The following is a 19,414-nucleotide window of genomic DNA, read 5'->3' as shown; positions in this document are numbered from 1 at the left end:
ACATCTGCTTGGGAAGATCTATTGGAGATCTATATCACCCATAGCAAGGAACAACAAACAAGAGATATATGGCAAAAAATGCAACATGAATATTTGAATGTCGACAGTTATGCATGAATATGCATAATTTATGTTTGATGAATGCTGACAAAACAGACATATCTAACACAAACAAGTTCAGGAATCAAACGCCCGGTACTACACTTCCAGAGGAAAAACCAATCGGAAAGCCAATCTGCTGGAGATCTACATGCCGAAAAGCAAAGATCTGCGGGGAGGAAAAAGATCAGAGATATCACCAAATCTCTGAGTGATGGATCAACAAACAACCCAACTGGCGAACAGAAAGTCACAACAGGCAACAACGGCCACAAAGACAAATCTGTTGGGAAAAAGGAGAAATCCTGAGATATTTGCAGGGAGATTCTCAGTATCAACTGGAAAACAAGAGTTCATTGCACAAGCGAGAACTGCTATGAAAGCAACTCCACATAACTCCGCTGGAGAACAACCCACTGGGGGAGAACAGATCATCCATGTAGAGTCTACTGCACAAGCAACTCTACCTGGGGAGAACACAAGTAGCCACTCCATCGAGGATACACCCACTGAAGGAAAAACAGATCACACAAGTAGATTCTGCAATAAGCCACTCTACTGAGGATCAAAAGCAATCAGGAAATCAACCAAATCTGAGGATGATAGATCACCAACCGACCCTACTGGGGAAAATAACTCTGGCGGGGATCCTGATTCTGTTGGAAACACCAACTTTGGCGGGGACCCTGGGGAAATCATACATATATGATCCATCATACCACAAATCTACTGGCAGATCAACTGGGGAATCCACTGAAGAATCCACCGGGGATAAGGAGGAGAGTTGGGGATCAACCACCAAATGCTATACCTTCCCACAAGGAAACCAACAACTGCTGAGGAGGAAAATAATCACTGCTCTGCTGAAGGGCTAAACGCTCTGGTGGAGAGATATAGCATAAAAATGCAAAATATCATATCAACAACCCTGGCGATAGTGCTGAGGAGAGAAGCAACAACTCCGCTGGCGACTGCACTGGGGAGAGAAGCAACAACTCCGCTGGCGACTGCACTGAGGAGAGTGATGGGGTACCGGGGTCTCAAACCACCTACTACCGAATCTTCCAAAGGAAAGCAACCATGCTGAGGAGAGAATACTGTTGGAAGAGAAAACGAAGTCTCAACAACACTCTTCTTAGGCAACAACCTCAACAACAACACTGGAGAAAGAGGATACAACCATGCCAGGAATATGAACAAATGTCTTACCTGCTGGAAATCATGCCACCCTTGGGAGAGCACTGAGAAATTCTTAAGTATCCTTTCATCATTGTGAATGTTCACTTTGTTTAAAACAACAATTTGAAAAAATTTATTTGTTTAAAACAATGACATTTTATCAATTAAATCATGCAAAACATTTGTTGAATTGAAACAAATAAGAGTGCAAATAATTGGATAAAAATCTCAAATTGATTTGATGGAATGGTAGCCTGCAAATGGCAAGACTCCATAGATCTGTACAAATTTGAAATCAGTGATATATATTGGAAGAGGGCTACATTGAACATAATGATCCTTTCTCTACCAATTTGAATTTCGATGTATTCGAAGCTTCAGTCGACGACGAATCAAGAACCTCTGACAAAAAGACAGTTGCAGAACAGAAAGTCTTGTCAGGATGCAATTACTTGCCAAATCCCTAATTTTTGCCTAGATTTCCCCAGGATGAGATACTCAATCTAGAGGGATGCAAATATTCTTTTCAAGTCTCTAATTTTTGCCTGGATCACCCTTGCGGGTTCTCCACCGAGACACTCATTTTTGCCTAAGCCGCCCTTTCGGGTTTTCAACTTAGCGAGCTATTCTGTTTTTGTTTTGCATACTTTTTTCTTAGGCAAAGTATTTCTTGACTGCATCTGAATTCACAGGACGAGTGAAATCCTCCCCATCCATTGTTTTAAGCATCAAAGCACCGCCTGAAAAGGCTCTCTTAACAACATATGGACCTTCATAGTTTGGACTCCACTTGCCCCTGGAATCGGGCGCGAAAGACAAGACTTTCTTGAGCACGAGGTCACCTTCTCGAAACACACGAGGTTTGACCTTCTTATCAAATGCTTTCTTCATTCTCTGCTGATATAACTGACCATGGCACATGGCAGTCAATCGCTTCTCTTCAATCAAATTCAAATGGTCATAACGACTCTGAATCCATTCAGCATCAGTCAACTTGGCTTCCATCAAGACTCTCATTGATGGGATCTCCACCTCTACTGGGAGAACAGCCTCCATGCCATAAACAAGAGAGAAAGGGGTTGCCCATGTTGAAGTGCGGACAGATGTACGATAACCATGCAAAGCAAATGGCAGCATCTCATGCCAATCTTTATACGTAACTGTCATCTTCTGGATAATCTTCTTGATATTCTTATTAGCAGCTTCAACAGCCCCATTTATCTTCGGTCTGTAAGGAGAGGAATTATGGTGTGCAATCTTGAACTCAGCGCACAATTCATCCATCATCTTATTATTCAGATTAGACCATTATCAGTAATGATCTTATCTGGCACACCGTAACGGCAAATCAGCTGGTTCTTGATAAACTTCACAACCACCTGCCTAGTCACATTCGCATACGAAGCGGCTTCAACCCATTTGGTGAAGTAATCAATTGCTACGAGAATAAACCTGTGCCCATTGGACGCTTTTGGTTCAATCATGCCTATCATGTCGATTCCCCACATAGAGAAAGGCCATGGTGATGAAATCACATTCAGAAGTGTCGGAGGAATATGAATCTTATCCGCGTAAATCTGACACTTGTGGCATTTCTTCACATATTTGCAGCAGTCAGACTCCATTGTCAGCCAATAGTAGCCTGCTCTCAACATCTTTCTTGCCATGGCATGTCCATTGGAATGAGTACCAAATGAACCCTCATGGACCTCAGTCATCAACAGGTTTGCTTCGTGTCTATCCACGCATCTGAGCAAAACCATATCAAAATTTCTCTTATACAGCACTTCACCACTAAGGTAGAAACTGCCTGACAACCTTCTCAAAGTTTTCCTGTCTTTCACAGATGCCCCAGGCGGGTAGACCTGGTTCTGGAGGAAATTCTTGATGTCAAAATACCAAGGCTTGTCATCATTCACTTCTTCAACTGCAAATACGTGAGCTGGTCTATCCAAGCGCGTCACTGTAATGTTGGGAACTTCATTCCAAAACTTGACCACAATCATGGAAGCAAGCGTAGCAAGAGCATCTACCATCCGATTATCCTCTCGAGGAATATGATGAAAGTCAACTTCTGTAAAGAACGTTGAAATCCTCCTCGCATAATCTCTATATGGAATGAGACCTGGCTGATTCGTCTCCCATTCACCCTTGATCTGATTGACAACCAGGGCCGAATCACCATACACATCAAGATGTTTGATTCTCAAATCAATACATTCTTCCAGTCCCATAATACAGGCCTCATACTCAGCCATATTATTCGTGCATTTGAAAGTTAGCCTTGCTGTAAACGGAATATGCGTGCCATAAGGAGTAATGATTACTGCCCCAATTCCATTTCCATACTGATTCACAGCGCCATCAAACACCATCGTCCATCTGGAACCAGGTTCCGGACCTTCATCAAGTGTAGGCTCATCACAATCTTTCATTTTCAAATACAGAATCTCCTCGTCTGGGAAGTCGTACTGAACAGACTAATGATCTTCAATCAGCTGGTGCGCTAAATGGTCAGCCAAGATACTACCTTTGATAGCTTTCTGAGCTCGATACTCAATATCATACTCAGATAACAGCATCTGCCAACGGGCAATCCTCCCAGTTAGAGCAGGCTTCTCGAAAATATACTTGATTGGATCCATTCTGGATATCAACCAAGTTGTATGATTTATCATGTACTGGCGCAAACGCTTAGCAGCCCAAGCCAAAACACAGCATGTCTTCTCAAGCATAGAGTATCGAGACTCATAATCAGTAAACTTCTTACTGAGGTAGTAGATAGCAGATTCTTTCTTCCCTGATTCATCTTGTTGACCGAGTACACAACCCATCGAGTCTTCAAGAACAGTCAAATACATGATCAGAGGTCTTCCTTCTACAGGCGGAGACAAGATCGGAGGTTCAGACAGATACTCTTTGATACTGTCGAAAGCTTTCTGGCAATCCTCGGTCTAATCATGAGACTGATCTTTCCGGAGGAGCTTGAATATCGGCGCACATGTGGCAGTCATGTGGGATATAAATCTGGAAATATAGTTCAAGCGGCCAAGAAAACCTCGGACTTGCTTCTCAGTTTTGGGCCCAGGCATCTCTTGTATTGCTTTGACCTTTGCAGGATCAACCTCAATACCTCTTTCGCTGACGATAAAACCCAACAACTTGCCAGAATGGACTCCAAATGTACATTTGTTCAGATTCAGGCGAAGTCTGAACTTCCTCAGACGCTGAAAAAGCTTCAACAAATGCTCAACATGTTCAACTTCTGTTCGGGACTTAGCGATCATATCATCAACGTTGACCTCTATCTCCTTGTGCATCATATCATGAAACAAGGTAGTCATAGCTCGTTGATACGTGGCTCCGGCGTTCTTCAAACCGAAGGGCATCACTCGATAACAGAATGTTCCCCAAGGTGTGATGAATGTTGTCTTCTCCATATCCTCGGGTGCCATCTTGATTTGATTATATCCGGAAAATCCGTCCATGAAGGAAAAGACTTTGAATTTAGCTGTATTGTCTACCAACATGTCAATGTGTGGTAGAGGAAAATCATCTTTTGGACTAGCTTTATTCAAATCACGGTAATCAACACACATACGGACTTTTCCGTCTTTCTTAGGCACAGGCACAATATTGGCCACCCATAGAGGATATGTAGAAGTCACCAGAAACCCCGCATCAGTTTGCTTCTGAACTTCCTCTTTGATCTTCACTGCCATATCTGGATGAGTTCTTCTGAGCTTCTGCTTCACAGGCACGCACTCAGGCTTCAAAGGCAGGAAATGTTGCACAATATCTGTATCTAGACCAGGCATGTCTTCATACGACCAGGCAAAGATATCGGAATATTCTCGTAGCAAACTGATCAACCCCTTCTTGACAGACTCTTCAAGAAGTGCCCCAATCTTCACCATGCGAACACAATCTTCAGACCCCAAGTTGACTGTTTCCAGATTCTCGAGATGCGGCTGAATGATTTTCTTCTCGTGCTCAAGGAGACGGGTAATCTCATCAGGAATCTTTTCAACATCATCTTCCTCTGCCTCAAATACAGGGAATTCAAAATTGGGAGATGGCGTTGGATCATTATGTTCAATGGGTTTTAGAATCAACCTGCATAATGATTTTGGTTAATGAAAAACTTTAGAATTTTAAACAAGCAAACCATTATGCAGATGAAACAGATTGCTTTTATTCTTGTTTTTTTATGGTTTTTTGTGATCACTGATTTCATGCAAAAGCAAAAAGTGAAAACAAATGGAAAAACAAATGTTTAACAATGCATTAATTGAATGAAATATCATTGTATAAATGCTGCCAACAATGTCATCACTTCTCCTTTTGGCATGGGAGAAGGCTTTTGAACAAAGTGAACAAATTACGCTGACTTATGAATGACCGTAGGAACATCTACAACGACCCAATTATGGCAGACGCCACCAGGTATGATGAAGTTGCTCAAATCCTCTGCATCCTCTTCCAGAATAGCAGCAGCTTCCTCAGCTTGATCAACATGGATGAAACCTCCACTCTTGAACATCCCTTGCTCGTTAAATGCCCCAGAGGAATAGCCAATGCCAGCCCGGGATCTGTTGTCTTCAAGCTCAATCATCTTCCCCAAACCAGCAACTGCACCACATTCAATGGCCAGTTTCGCATCACGGTAGGAAGCAAATGAAGGAGACTTCTTCTCAATTGGTTCAGCAATAGACAAAGCTTGGAACGGCGTTCCAACTTCATCCTCAGCATCAATATATGAGAAAGAAGACAAGTGGCTAACCAGGAGAGCCTTTTCTCCCCCTACCACGACCAGTTTCTTATTCTTAACGAATTTCAGCTTCTGGTGTAGGGTGGATGTCACGGTGCCAGCCTCGTGAATCCATGGTCTACCAAGGAGACAACTATATGATGGGTGGATATCCATAACCTGGAAGGTAACTTGGAACTCACTAGGTCCAATCTTGATTGGGAGATCAACTTCCCCAATCACGGTCTTACGTGACCCATCAAAAGCTTTCACAACAACACCACTCTGCCTCATGGGAGGCCCCTGATATGACAATCGAGAGAGTGTGGTCTTGGGCAATACATTAAGAGATGACCCAGTGTCAACTAGAACGTTGAACATAGCGTCGGTCTTGCAGTTCATAGAGATGTGTAAAGCCAAGTTGTGGTCTCTTCCCTCCTCAGGGAGATCAGCGTCACAGAAGCTCAAAGTGTTGCAAGCAGTGATGTTTGCAACGATACTATCAAACTGTTCAATAGTGACGTCGTGATCAACATAAGCCAGGTCCAAAACTTTCTGCAGAGCCTCCCTATGGGGTTCTGAATTCAGCAACAAAGATAACACGGAGATCTTGGAAGGCGTTTGTAGAAGCTGGTCTACAACATTGTACTCACTCTTCTTGATGAGCCTCAGCATCTCATCACATTCTTCATTCACAGTGCCACTCGGGCCAACAGAAGAAACAGGAGTCTTTTGTACAGAGGAGGATTTGGCATAAGGTGCCGAATTCTGAACACTTACAGCAGTCCCCACTGGACGCTCAGCAGAATCAGAAACAATGTGATGCTTTGGGGGTGCAGAAAACACACGACCACTCCGGGTCAACCCGCTCACATCAGCAATATTAACCACGGAGGTTGAAGGCAATGGCACTTCTTTCCCATCTTCCACAGCAACGGGATTATACCGGAAGGGAATTGCTTTATCCGAAGAATAAGGCACAGGGCCTGCAGGCTTGATTATCAGAGAAGGAGAGACCTTCGGCTTGCTAGCATCATAACGGATGACAACAGGCTCAGGCAACTTGAACATAGGAGAAATAACATTGACTTCTGGTTCATCTTCATCAATATTACGGTTCTGAAGAATCTCTATAGTACCTTCATCCAACAACTCTTGAAGCTCTCTTCGCACTTGGCGACAACCCAGTCTATTGACGGAGCAAATGCGGCATCTGTCATGGTCATGCTCCATATGGCTGTACTGACACAGCAAACGATTCAACTCGACCAATGACTGTCGAATATGACTCACATATTTGACTTTATACTTCCCAGGGCACCCCTGGACCATGTTCACTGGTTTCCCATGCTCGGGCAATGGGTTCTTTGTAACATTGGGGCCTGAGTCCTCGAAGCTCAGAATACCACATCGCATAAGGTCTTGAACCTTAGTTTTCAATGGAAAGCAGTTCTCAATATTATGTCCCGGAGCACCGGAATGATAAACACAGTATTGATCGGGCTTGTACCACCACTGCGGGTTAGCAGGCATAGCCGGAGGATCCCTGGGAGTAACCAGTTTCCTCTCCAATAAGGAAGGATATATTTCAGCATATGACATAGGAATGGGATCGAAGCTGATCTTCTTCCTATCATACTTCAGATTGGCTTGGTTGCTGGTACTGCCACGAGGCTGGTAAGCCTGTTGCTGTGGACGGTGCTGCTGTTGATACTGAGGTTGTTGCTGATGCTGATTAGGCTGCTGATACTGAGCATTATCTCTGAAGACAGGTGCTATATGAGCCACCTGGTGCTGATGACGCGCCGGCTTCCTCTTGACAGAGGGTCTTCTTGGTTTAGCATGGGATTGCACAGCATGTGCCTCCCCATCTTTCTTCTTAAACGCCCCATACCGTTTAGAAGAGCTCTCATCCTTCGACAGACGTCCTTCACGGACTCCTTCCTCCAGACGCATCCCCATGTTCACCATCTCGGTGAAATCAGAGGGAGCACTCGCAACCATCGGCTCATAATAGAATGAGCTAAGAGTCTTCAAAAAGATCTTAGTCATTTCCTTCTCTTCCAGCGGAGGAGTAATCTGAGCTGCTAACTCTCGCCACCTCTGGGCGTACTCCTTAAATGTCTCTTTATCCTTCTGAGACATGGCCCTGAGTTGATCACGGTCAGGCGCCATATCAACATTATATTTGTATTGCTTGACGAAAGCCTCGCCAAGATCGTTGAAGGATCGGATGTTTGCACTATCAAGGCTCATATACCAGCGAAGAGCCGCACCGGACAAACTATCCTGGAAGTAATGAATCAAAAGCTGATCATTATCTGTTTGCGTAGACATTTTCCTGGCGTACATGACCAGGTGAGCGAGAGGGCAGGTGTTCCCCTTGTATTTTTCAAAGTCAGGCACTTTGAATTTGATTGGAATCTTCACACCGGGAACAAGGCAGAGTTCAGCAGCAGACTTGCCAAACAGATCTTTCCCTCGGAGGGTCTTCAATTCCTTACGCAGCTCAAGGAATTGATCATTCATCGCATCCATCTTCTCATTGACATCTGGGCCCTCAGACGGCTCAGAATGATAGATGGTGTCGTCTACCCTGGTAATGGTATGCACGACAGGAGGAGCAGCAACTAGGACCGGGCTAGATGCTGGCATGGAAGCAAAAGTTGGTGCTGGAATATCTGGCATGAAACCCGGAGGCATACCCCACGGAAACCCGGCTGGCATGGCATTCGGCATAAAATGAGCACTGGCAGCTGGCACAGTCGGAGCAACGACTTCAGATATAACCGTCCTCTGGGGAGGAGTTGCGGGAGGTGGAGAAGGTTGAGTTTGAGCAGACAGAAACTGCTCCATCAGAGCACTCAGACGAGCGACCTCTTCCTTCAGCTCTCTGTTCTCTTGTTCCAATTGATCCATCACTCTTGCAGAATTGGCTCTGGTATAGTATCGGTGAGTCAGCTTGTCTTCAAAATAAATGAAGAGCACAGAGTTAGGCCACAAACAAGAAGACCAGAACAACACCTGCTTATGCAAAATGATGCATGCGATGCTCGTGCGTATGCTTTGTTTTTATTTTCAAGGAACTTTTAGGGTATTATTTGCAATTTTTGAATATTTAAGCATTTAATAGCATATGGAAGAATATCTCATCAAATATATATGGAACAAAGAAGTACAGCATTTTTGATCATTACAAGGGAAAAGGAAAATAAACATCCTATGGATCCCTAGAAGCTCGGGATGCTGGAAGACGAGATGCACAAAGCTTCTTGATCTCTCTCTCACATGCTGCTTCCATATCTGCTTTCTCTTTTGCAAGGCGATCACACTTCCTCTTCCAGAACTTGGAAGATTGAGGAGGCAGAGAAGTCCAAGTATCATTCGGATCATCGATCACCCGATGTTCGAGAAACTCAATTAGAGCGTCCTTCTCCTTAAGCTGATGGAGCAACTCCTCTCTTTCACGGATCCAAGCACGTGAAAGGTCTTCTTCTCTCAACTCCTCTACACCCTGGTTGGGGAGGGTTGAAGGCCCAGCCACATTCAATGGTGTAGGTCTCGGATGATCATACGACATCAGATACTCAGAAGCTCTCTGTCTGACCCAAGAGGTATATGGCTCTAAAGCAATGCAATTCTTCAGACCCAATTCATTCCTTCCCTTCTTATGGATCTTGTGCCAAGCGCGGACAAATCTGGCTTTCAGGCCTTGGGGATCTTTACCCTCCTGAAAGAACACACCTTCTAACAGAATGTTATGAGGTTTATCCTTTAGGGGGAACCCAAGCTGACGACGTGCTAAGATAGGATTGTAGCTGATCCCACCACATGTACCGAGAAGAGGCACATTAGGGAATTCACCACAATAATCAATAATCTGCACAGTATCATACACGCGATCATACCAAGAGATATCATCATTAGTGAGAGACATAAGTCTCTGAGACCACCGTAGACATCCCTTGTTCTCCTTAAAAGCAACCGTCTGCGGTAAGTGAGAAATAAACCACTTATACAACAGAGGCAAACAACACACAATAACTCCTCCACCCTTCGCATTCCTCAGATGCAAAGAGACATAGGCATCACCCAACAGAGTCGAAACGGGATTAAGAACTGCGAAGATCCTAATGGCGTTCACGTCCACAAATTTGTCGATGTTGGGGAACAATACCAAACCATAGATGAGCAGCACGAATATGGCCTCAAAGGCATCCTCACTCCGGGCCTTCCCATACACGGTAGCTTGAGCGATGAGGAAATCAGAAGGAAGACCCTGAATTCCACCTTTGGTGGTCATATGCGCTTCAATCAGGGATTCATCTATGTGCAACAAGTCTGCAATCTCTCGAGAAGTCGGAATACCCTCTAAGCCACTGAACGACACCTGATCCAGAATCGGGATCCCAATAAGATGAGCATACTCCTCAAGCGTAGGCAACAGCTGGAAATCCGGGAAAGAGAAGCAATGATACAGAGGATCATAAAACTGAGCCAGAGTACTCATCAGTCCCTCATCAACCTGAGTAGTCAACAGAGGCAGAAGCTTCCCATAACGAGCTTTGAAACCCAAGGGATCTAATACATAAGATGTCAGATTCCTTAACTCTTTCACATCGGGCTGTCTAAAGCTGTACTTCTTTGTATGCCTTTTTGGTCTTTCCATGTCTGAAAATTTTGCAAATAAACCCTTTAAGTTCCTTGAAATTTTTCTCATTTTGATGACATGAATGCAGATGAATGCATGAATGCATGAATGCATGAATGCAATAATCACACTCAAGGATCAAGCAAATCACACCAGACAAAGGTCATGGGAAAGCTCATTGTATCCCTAATATCAATCATCCATTTTGGTGGATTATGGTTTTCACCTTATCAACACCCAAGTTCCATTGATATTAACGGTACATGAACCTGCTCAATCATCCTTAATATCAATCATCCAGTTTGGTGGATTATGGTTTTCACCTTATCGACACCCAAGTTCCATTGATATTAAGGATGTCTGAACGACTCAACCACGAATCACGGGTTTGTTGAGAGTCACGAGCATGGAGTCCCGGTTAAGAACCACCCAAAGGGAGTGTACTAGGGTTTAAACCTGTCAGGCATGTTCTACCAGAGGTTCCCATAATCATCGTTCCATCTTTCGGATATTATCGGAGGAACGAATACTCGTATTCCAAAAATATTCTCAAGAGAGACTCTTATGAGTGTAGTATCGCGTAACAATCGCATCAGATCTGACATCTGAACGACCTCCGCACTACGTCCTAGAAATAGGCCAAGATGGGCTTGGTAAACTAAGGTCCTTGGCTTCTAAGGCACATGATTGAAAGAATAATGCCTAACCACAAATAACTTGCGTGACATTATTAATCCAACATGACCTCCACCAAGTGAATGGACTCGCAAGTCAACTGGCTAAGGAATACTCCACACCAGTCGACAAGACTATGCCATTCTCCTATCCTAAGGTGCACTCGAGTTCGGGTATAGAACTCATCTCACAGAGATCACCAAGCAAACAACAATTGTATATCAAGCAATTCAAACATTACAATCAATACAGTTATCCCAAATTGTACAAAAATATGTCATATAACAAATAACAATATCACACAACAAGGGTGAAAAGTAGGCAAAACCACCAAGGAAGGTCTAATGATCCCCAACAGAGTCGCCACTTTTCTGTAGCGGTGTATTCGTCACTTTATGATTTATTGATTAAATCAAAAGCCAAGCATACAAAGAAATCGAGTCGCCACCGCACTTTTATTTATCCAAAGGAATGGCTAAAAAGCGAACAAAAGCCTAAGAAGTTTTACACATAGAAAACTAATGAAAAGATCAGAGAATATGGGTAAGGGGTAAATTACGCAATGGGAAGGTGTTAGGCACCCAAAACGTCCTAGGTACTCCTAGGGAGCCCTTTTCACACTTGTTGTACAAAATGTTATTTGTTAAGAAATATTTAATGTGTAAACATGGTTGAAGGGATAAGAAAAGAATATACAAGTTATTATTTTTGTGTTTGAACGGATGAACCCGTTGCCTACGTACCTTTCCATGGAAGGTAAGGATCAAAACGCCGTAGTTCGGCTAAAAGATTTCCAAAAGTATGAGTGGGGTTCATTTTAAACAAAAGCCCTAAGGTCTTTCGTTATCCACGGGAGAAAACTCAACCTTATATAAACAACAAGTCCACCATGTGAGAAAAGCTTCAACTTGCTAGTGAGGGGTTAACCCTATAATAAGCAAGGAAGTCTTACAATTCAATCACTAAGGACCAAGGTGAGGTTAACATCAACCAACTAGGATAAATCAAACCTATGGCTAATGTATGAAAACTTATCAAGAATGGACAAAGCCACAAAGCAATTGAATGAGTTGGATTAACCAATTAGGATTTATTCACAAAAGATGGTCAAAGTATGATTAGAATTCAATTCAAAGAAGTATTATGAAATGGAGTTTGAAAAATCAAAGGCCTAAAGCCTAGGTTTCTAATTTGAAAAGAAATGAAAATGTTTGCACAATATTTTTCAAGTTGAGATTAGCATGCAAATGGAGGTTTAAAGAAACAAAAGGTGGGTGGGTGAGGGAGTAAAACTTCTTAGATGTTCACCTCTTGAAATCATATGTAGATGATTCAAGTGTGTCCTTTGGAATAGGCAACAATGCAAGTAAGCAAATGAAAAAAGCAAATGGATACCGGATGCCAATCAATGGACTTACACCAATCTCACAAACAAACATGGATACCGGATACCAATCAATGGATTTACACCAATCTCCTAAAACAAAACAATGATACCGGATGCCAATCAATGGACTTATACCAATCTCACAAACAAACATGGATACCGGATACCAATCAATGGATTTACACCAATCTCCTAAAACAAAATAATGATACCAGATGCCAATCAATGGACTTATACTAGTCTCACACCATATCATTGGAACAACTGCCAAGTAATGGACTTATGCTTGTCTCCTCCATGGACAAAGCAAAAATGCTATAAAGCAAAGTTTATGAAATGATATACAAATGATGATGATAAATGCACTAAGGCACACTCAAGCAACTATGCACAGATGAATCAAGTAATCAGACAAACAAGTCAGTTAGCACACACTAATACAAGCAATTAGGCTCAAGCAAAGTTAGACTTTAAAGTCAACTGGAATGGGGTAAGTTGTGCTCTTAACCTTAACATTGAGAGTTAAGGTGAAGCAGATGAAATGGAGATGAGGGGTGTGCCTCATAGCTCTTATCCCTGGTCAGGGAGAGCATTGAATAATAGAAGGTGTGGGAGTTCAGAAAGTTGGAACTCTTCTCCACAAGTAGACTCTATAAGATCTTGGGTTAATATCCACAATGCATCAACATGTTATGTGAGCAAAGGGATGACACACTGAATAGTAGGAGATGGACTACACATCTCTTTTATCTACGAATTGCCTCATATGAGGACTTTTCCTGCTTGGCACAAAAAATAAACAATCACAAGCATTGCCTCTTAAGGAGGACTTCAGACAGGTGCCTACCCCCATAACAGGACAGGTCTTTCAGACTACATGAAGAAGAGAAATTATACCTAAGTGGTTAAGCAACCAAGCAAAAGCAAGTTCACAATGAACTTAAGCAACTTATGTACCTGTTGAAACATCAAACAAATCAGTACAACTATAAAGACAAACAACCAACAGTTAATATCAACAGTCAAACCCAATAAGCAAAGGCATAAGCCACAAGTCAAGCTCAAATGAGTTAACAACCCTACAAAACACACAATGTTAGTAGACAAAGGTAAACATCAAATGCTCAAATGATGGAGCATCATGAACCATATAACTTGGATGTTCAACCTGAAAACAAAGCTCAAAGATGAGAGGCAAACCACTAGGTCAAAGCCTAGGGTCAAAGATGGAGAAAAAATTTAAAACAGAAGCTGAAAATTAACATGAACCAACCTCAATCAATTAACAACACAATCCAAAAGGTCCCATGTCAATATCATTCACCAAATTCATTTTACAAACCAATCATGGCAAGGTATGCAAGTTGTGAGCACATTGAGACATCAGAATGAACAAATGCACATTAATTCAAAAATGGTTCAAATAATCTTGAGAAAATTCATGGATGAACAGAACATACAACATGATCAACACACCAAAAATTAGAGCAATTGAACATGATTAGGCATGGTAATCAAATTGTATAAGGCAAGGCTATCAAAACAAGCTCAAATATGACACAAAATGACACATCAACTTAGCACAAGCCTAAAACAGAAATGAAACATGGTAAAAACCTCAAATCAAAGCCAAAACAATCTTCAATATGTCTAGAAACAATGTGTAAAATTTCACATCCATTGGATAAACCATAAGCACTTCACAAACCATTGAAGTTCAAAGCAATTCAAAAGCTCACAAATGGCAATCCAGAAAGAAAAATCTAAATCAAATCAGAAACCAATCCAAAAATTCCACAAAAAATCATGAGTATTCACAAGATCCACAAGAAGCATCATACAAAAAATCACATCAATTGGAATTCATTTGGCATGGCAAATCAATTAATCAAGTTGGACAAGCAAAGGTGTGACACAAATTGTCACACCTAACTTAACATGATCATAAAACAGAAACCATAAATGGTAAAAATGCAAACTCAACACCAAAACGTCAAGTAAGATGTCTAGTTTAAGCATGTCAAATTTCATAGGCATTGGATTAAAACTCAGCATTTCACAAAAGATATGGCAAGCAAGGTACAAAAAGGCATACATGTTAACAAACCCTAGGGCAAAATAAAAACCAGCCAAGCACAATTTGTGAAAAAATGATCATAAAATTCTAGACATAAAATGGGACATAACACAAAAATCCTCATATTTTTTGAAGCAATTATCAATTAGATATGGATTTTATAAGATGAAGAAAAAATAAAAAAAATGCATGTGGATCATGTACATGATTATGGAGGGAACATGGAAAATAATGCAAGGCAATTTGAATTTATGCTGGAGACCGGATTCGAACCTAAGCGAAATTTGAAAGTCCAGGCGCGCGCATATGAAACGCAGCCGTTTTGTCCAAAACCCTAAACTCATGCAATGCCATAATCCGCAGGTAATCATGAAGAACATGCAGCTAAATCCGCAGGAAACACTACGCCAAAAACTGGAATAGACAACGCCCCTTGGAGGGCGCTTTATTACAAAAGCGCACTCTAAAGTGAAGAGAAAAAATAAGGAGCATACTATTGGAATAGACAGTGCACTTTAGAGGGCGCTTTTGTAACAAAGCGCACTCTAAAGTGAAGCGAAAAAATAATGAGGAAATGGAGGGACACCAATAGAGGACGCTTTATTGAAAGCGCCCTCTAAGGGTAACCTTAGAGGGCGCTTTTTAAAAGCGCTCTCTATGTACATGTACATTTCCAGTTTATAAGGCGCTTTTGGAAAACCTTAGAGAGCGCTTTTAGAAGCGCCCTCTTAGGCCCCCTTTAGAGGGCGCTTTTGTAACAAAGCGCCCTCTAAAGTGAAGCCAAAAAAAAATGATGAGGAAATGGAGGGACAACAATAGAGGGCGCTTTAGTGAAAGCGCCCTCTAAGGTTACCCTTAGAGGGCGCTTTTAAAAAAGCGCTCTCTAAGTCCATGTACATTTCCAGTTTAGAAGGCGCTTTTGGAAAGCCTTAGAGAGCGCTTTCAGAAGCGCCCTCTTAGGCCCCCTTTAGAGGGCGCTTTTTTTACAAAAGCGCCCTCTAAGGTCCCCTTTAGTAAACATTAAAATTATAACATATACTGCATGTCTCTTTATTTTCCCTCTCTATAAGCTATTTCGTTTACGTAACTGGGTTTTCTCTCTACTGCGATTACTCTCTACTGCGATTACTCTCGTCCTCCGTTCGTTCTCCCTCCCTCACCGTCATCGTCGTCGTCGCCTTTTTCTGCTGCTGCGTTCACGTTCACTGAGTTATCTGCGTCCACCGTCACTGTTCACTTTCTTCTCCATCGTTACCGTCACCTTGAAGGTATTTCTCTTCTCCACCGTTACCGTTCACTTTCTTCATGTGTTTGATTAGGGTATTTTCTAAACTTAGTTTTACATTTTGTGCATTATGTTGATTAATGTTGTTTATTTCTGATTGAAAACTGATATCATTTGAAGTGTGTTTGAGCTTGTGCTTGGAAGTTTGATGATTATGGATGCAAGTTTGTTCATGTTCCAAACACCATAAGTTTGCATTGGTCTTTTGCATGCAGTAGGTGTGTGTGAGTTTGTATTCAATAATGATAAAAAAAGAGAGTTTAGATTGTTGTAACATGAGAGAAATGGAAGGTATATGAATGTGTTCACGTATTGAATCATTGTCTTACTTGGGTCTTATTGAATCATTTCTATATTACAGATAAAATGGCTAACCAAGACGATACCCATGACGCGAATGGATCACGTAACAATGTTGAAAAAGAAATCAAACGAGGATTGACTGTTATGAAGTCAATCATTCGTGCAAGAGACAAGGGTGTAAAATTTGAAGTACATTGGAGTGCTGAAGACCAACTAATTGAGCCTAACGGTTCAATGTTGGCAAGTTACATTGGTTTCCTTGTTCGACAACATATTCCGATTACATGTGATAATTGGAGAAGTCCGGACTTGAAGGTTGGCAAAGAAAAAATATGGTCGGAGATACAGGTACTTACCATATATTGTTATATGTTTTTTTGTTGACTATTTGTTGACCATATATTGTTATAATATTATTTTATAATAACACACTCCATGTGTATGTTTTTTAGAGATTCTTTCACATCGATGAAAGCCGACAAAAATATTGTATTCAATTGGCCGGAAAAAGACTCCGAGGATTTCGATCCTTTTTGTCCAACAAATTTCTCAAGGATGAGGAAGGAAAATTTGTTGAAGCAGAATGGCCAATGAAGTATGCCGAGATTATTTCAGCCGATGAATGGAATAACTTTGTCGCCAAACGAAGAAACGAAAAATTCCATGTAATGTCTATTAATTATGGTATTATACAATTGTTAAGTTACTTGGTTCTAATATGCCTTAAACTTTTTTATCCAGGAAGTAAGCGACAAAAATCGGAAAAGGGCATCAAAACCCGCGTATCCGTACAAAAAAGGGCGTACGGGATATGCACGGTTACAACAAAGAATTGTGAGTATATTCAAATGCTATGAGCTTATACATTGTCACAATATGTTATAATTGATGATCTTATAATCTAATTCAATGTGTAACTAACTGAGGAGAAAAGTGACGCAACATCTCTTCCGGAGCACGTATTATGGAAGGCTGCTCGGGTTGGGAAGGATGGGGCTGTCGTTGAAGCGGTCCAAAATGTTTATGACGAATGTGTAAGTATATGTAACATTATTTCTTTAATTATATCGAAAATTTTGTTAGACATATAATTCATTTTTAATCTCCTCTAATAATATTTCAGGAGACTTTATCCCAAACCTTACCTTCAACCGAGGTCCAGGATTGCAGGAGCGTACTTAGTCGAGTACTAAATGTTCCTGAGTATTCCGGTCGTGTGAGGGGTAAGGGTTTTGGTGTGACTCCGTCGTCATTTTATAAAAAACCAAAAACAAAAAATCCTACCAACAAAGAGGTGATGGAGACCTTGGCGGAGTTAAGGGCACAAGTACTCCAACTGCAAAACGAGAATGCAAGGTATAGAGAGGAAAGGTGCGCTTCCGAGGCAAAAGATACTAGTGACCGAGCTAGTATCAATTGTCAACCGAAATTTCCCGAGGTAATTATATATGTTATTATAAAATTAAAATAGCACTTTTTTACTTGACACATATACACGTTAACAATAACATTTATTATTGGTTTAGGGCATTTCACCTTGTCAGCTGTATCTATCGTCACCAACTTATCGCATAGTTGGCAAGGGAAAAGTGCACAATACTTCGGGTGAATTACTTCACCATAATCCCCTCCCGGTGGGATATATGAAAGTTTCGGTTGACCTTGTATTAGATATGAACGCCCTTCTACCATTACCTGACGTTGTTTCAGAGACAACGTTGATGCGAGATGCAGTCGGATCCTTTGTTGGTTGGCCGTCAGATCTAATTTTCCCTGATGCCGAGGTATATATGTTCTAAATGATTATGAATATTTAGTATTCACATTTCAATTCAGCTACAATTATGATATTTAATCAATCCTTATTACATGGTAATGTTAGACTCCTACAAGACCCACACATAAAGTTGGTAAAGGGATTTCAAGACGCATCGAGTCGGTTGCATCTCAAAAAGAGGTACAAATATATATACCCATTGAATTATATACGCAACGATTCTGTTGCATCACAAAAAGTCATGATTTATTTTATATGAATTTTTAGGTTCCCGGTCGAAAGTTGAAAAGCGCTGCTAAGGATATTCCAACGACGTCCGGGACAAAATCTCAAATTATGATGCGTCTTGAGAAAATGGTGGATGAGTCCGATATTATGCACGGGGCCATTCGTAGTATAGATTTTGATGAAGGTGTTTTCGGAGCTACTCATTTCGAAATAATTGCAAAGGAGGACATGCAACAACTTTTTGAACACGACGAATTGGGCATCGCTGTCATTCATACATACATATGGTACTCCGATCAATCTATAATTTACTTAGTTGAACAATTTATTTACACATTTCAATGAGTAATCTAATGTTTATTATGTTTCTATTTAAGGTATATGTATGTAACATTGATGCGGGGAACTGAATTGTGTAACCGTTTCAATTTTATTGCTGCTTCCCGTATCAACGCAACGTTAATAACGAAAAATCCAACATCCGTAAAGAATGATCTAGTCGATAGATTCATGGCGGCCGGCGATAATACTACACCCAGTTTGTATTTTTTACCGTTTAATTCTGGCAACGGGTTAGATTTTCTTTCTAATAATTTCATTCTAATCTATGTATATCTTTTACGTAGAAAATTTTCATTCATCTAAATTTTTGTTTTATTTTACAGTGGTCACTGGGTGTTGGTTGCTATGGATCTTTCGAGACTAATAGTGTATTATCTCGATTCGTTATCGGGTGATTGGAGTAAATATCCGAGTATGAAGAAGACGGTTGACGCGTAAGTGAAATTCCCCTAAATATTCGTGTGTATTTGTATATTTAATTATGTCTGTCAGATTGATCTCAATATACGTTTTTATTTTGTTAGGGCAATAATAAAATTTAGATCGAAAAAGAATTATCGTAATAGGAAGGACATTACCTGGGTCAGAGTTCAGGTATATATTAAGTATCTTATTTTTGCTTATAATAGTGTTTGTTTTTTTGCTTATAATAGTGTTTGTA

The 19,414-nt window shown here is 41.1% G+C and overlaps 1 protein-coding gene across 3 annotated transcripts in view; it reads left to right on the top strand.

Moving 5' to 3' along the window:
* LOC127075384 (uncharacterized) overlaps nt 1-17,428 on the top strand; it is a 33,885-nt gene extending 16,457 nt beyond the window's left edge. The window contains exons 2-5 of one of the 3 annotated variants that reach the window (XM_051016859.1): nt 16,465-16,754; nt 16,859-17,071; nt 17,148-17,240; nt 17,341-17,428. In XM_051016859.1, the coding sequence (XP_050872816.1) occupies nt 16,470-16,754; nt 16,859-17,071; nt 17,148-17,240; nt 17,341-17,343 (594 nt within the window). In that variant the 5' untranslated portion in view covers nt 16,465-16,469 and the 3' untranslated portion in view covers nt 17,344-17,428. Of the gene's footprint in view, nt 1-15,724; nt 16,087-16,464; nt 16,755-16,858; nt 17,072-17,147 lie in introns of those variants that run through there. The other 2 variants (XM_051016858.1, XM_051016857.1) reach the window with 2 other exon arrangements.
* Nucleotides 17,429-19,414: the final 1,986 nt, after the last annotated feature.

This window comes from Lathyrus oleraceus, chromosome 4 (assembly GCF_024323335.1).
Source record: "Lathyrus oleraceus cultivar Zhongwan6 chromosome 4, CAAS_Psat_ZW6_1.0, whole genome shotgun sequence".
Lineage (NCBI taxonomy): Eukaryota > Viridiplantae > Streptophyta > Magnoliopsida > Fabales > Fabaceae > Lathyrus > Lathyrus oleraceus.
The sequence above is the reverse complement of the archived record's forward strand: the minus strand, read 5'-3'. Positions and strand labels throughout refer to the sequence as shown.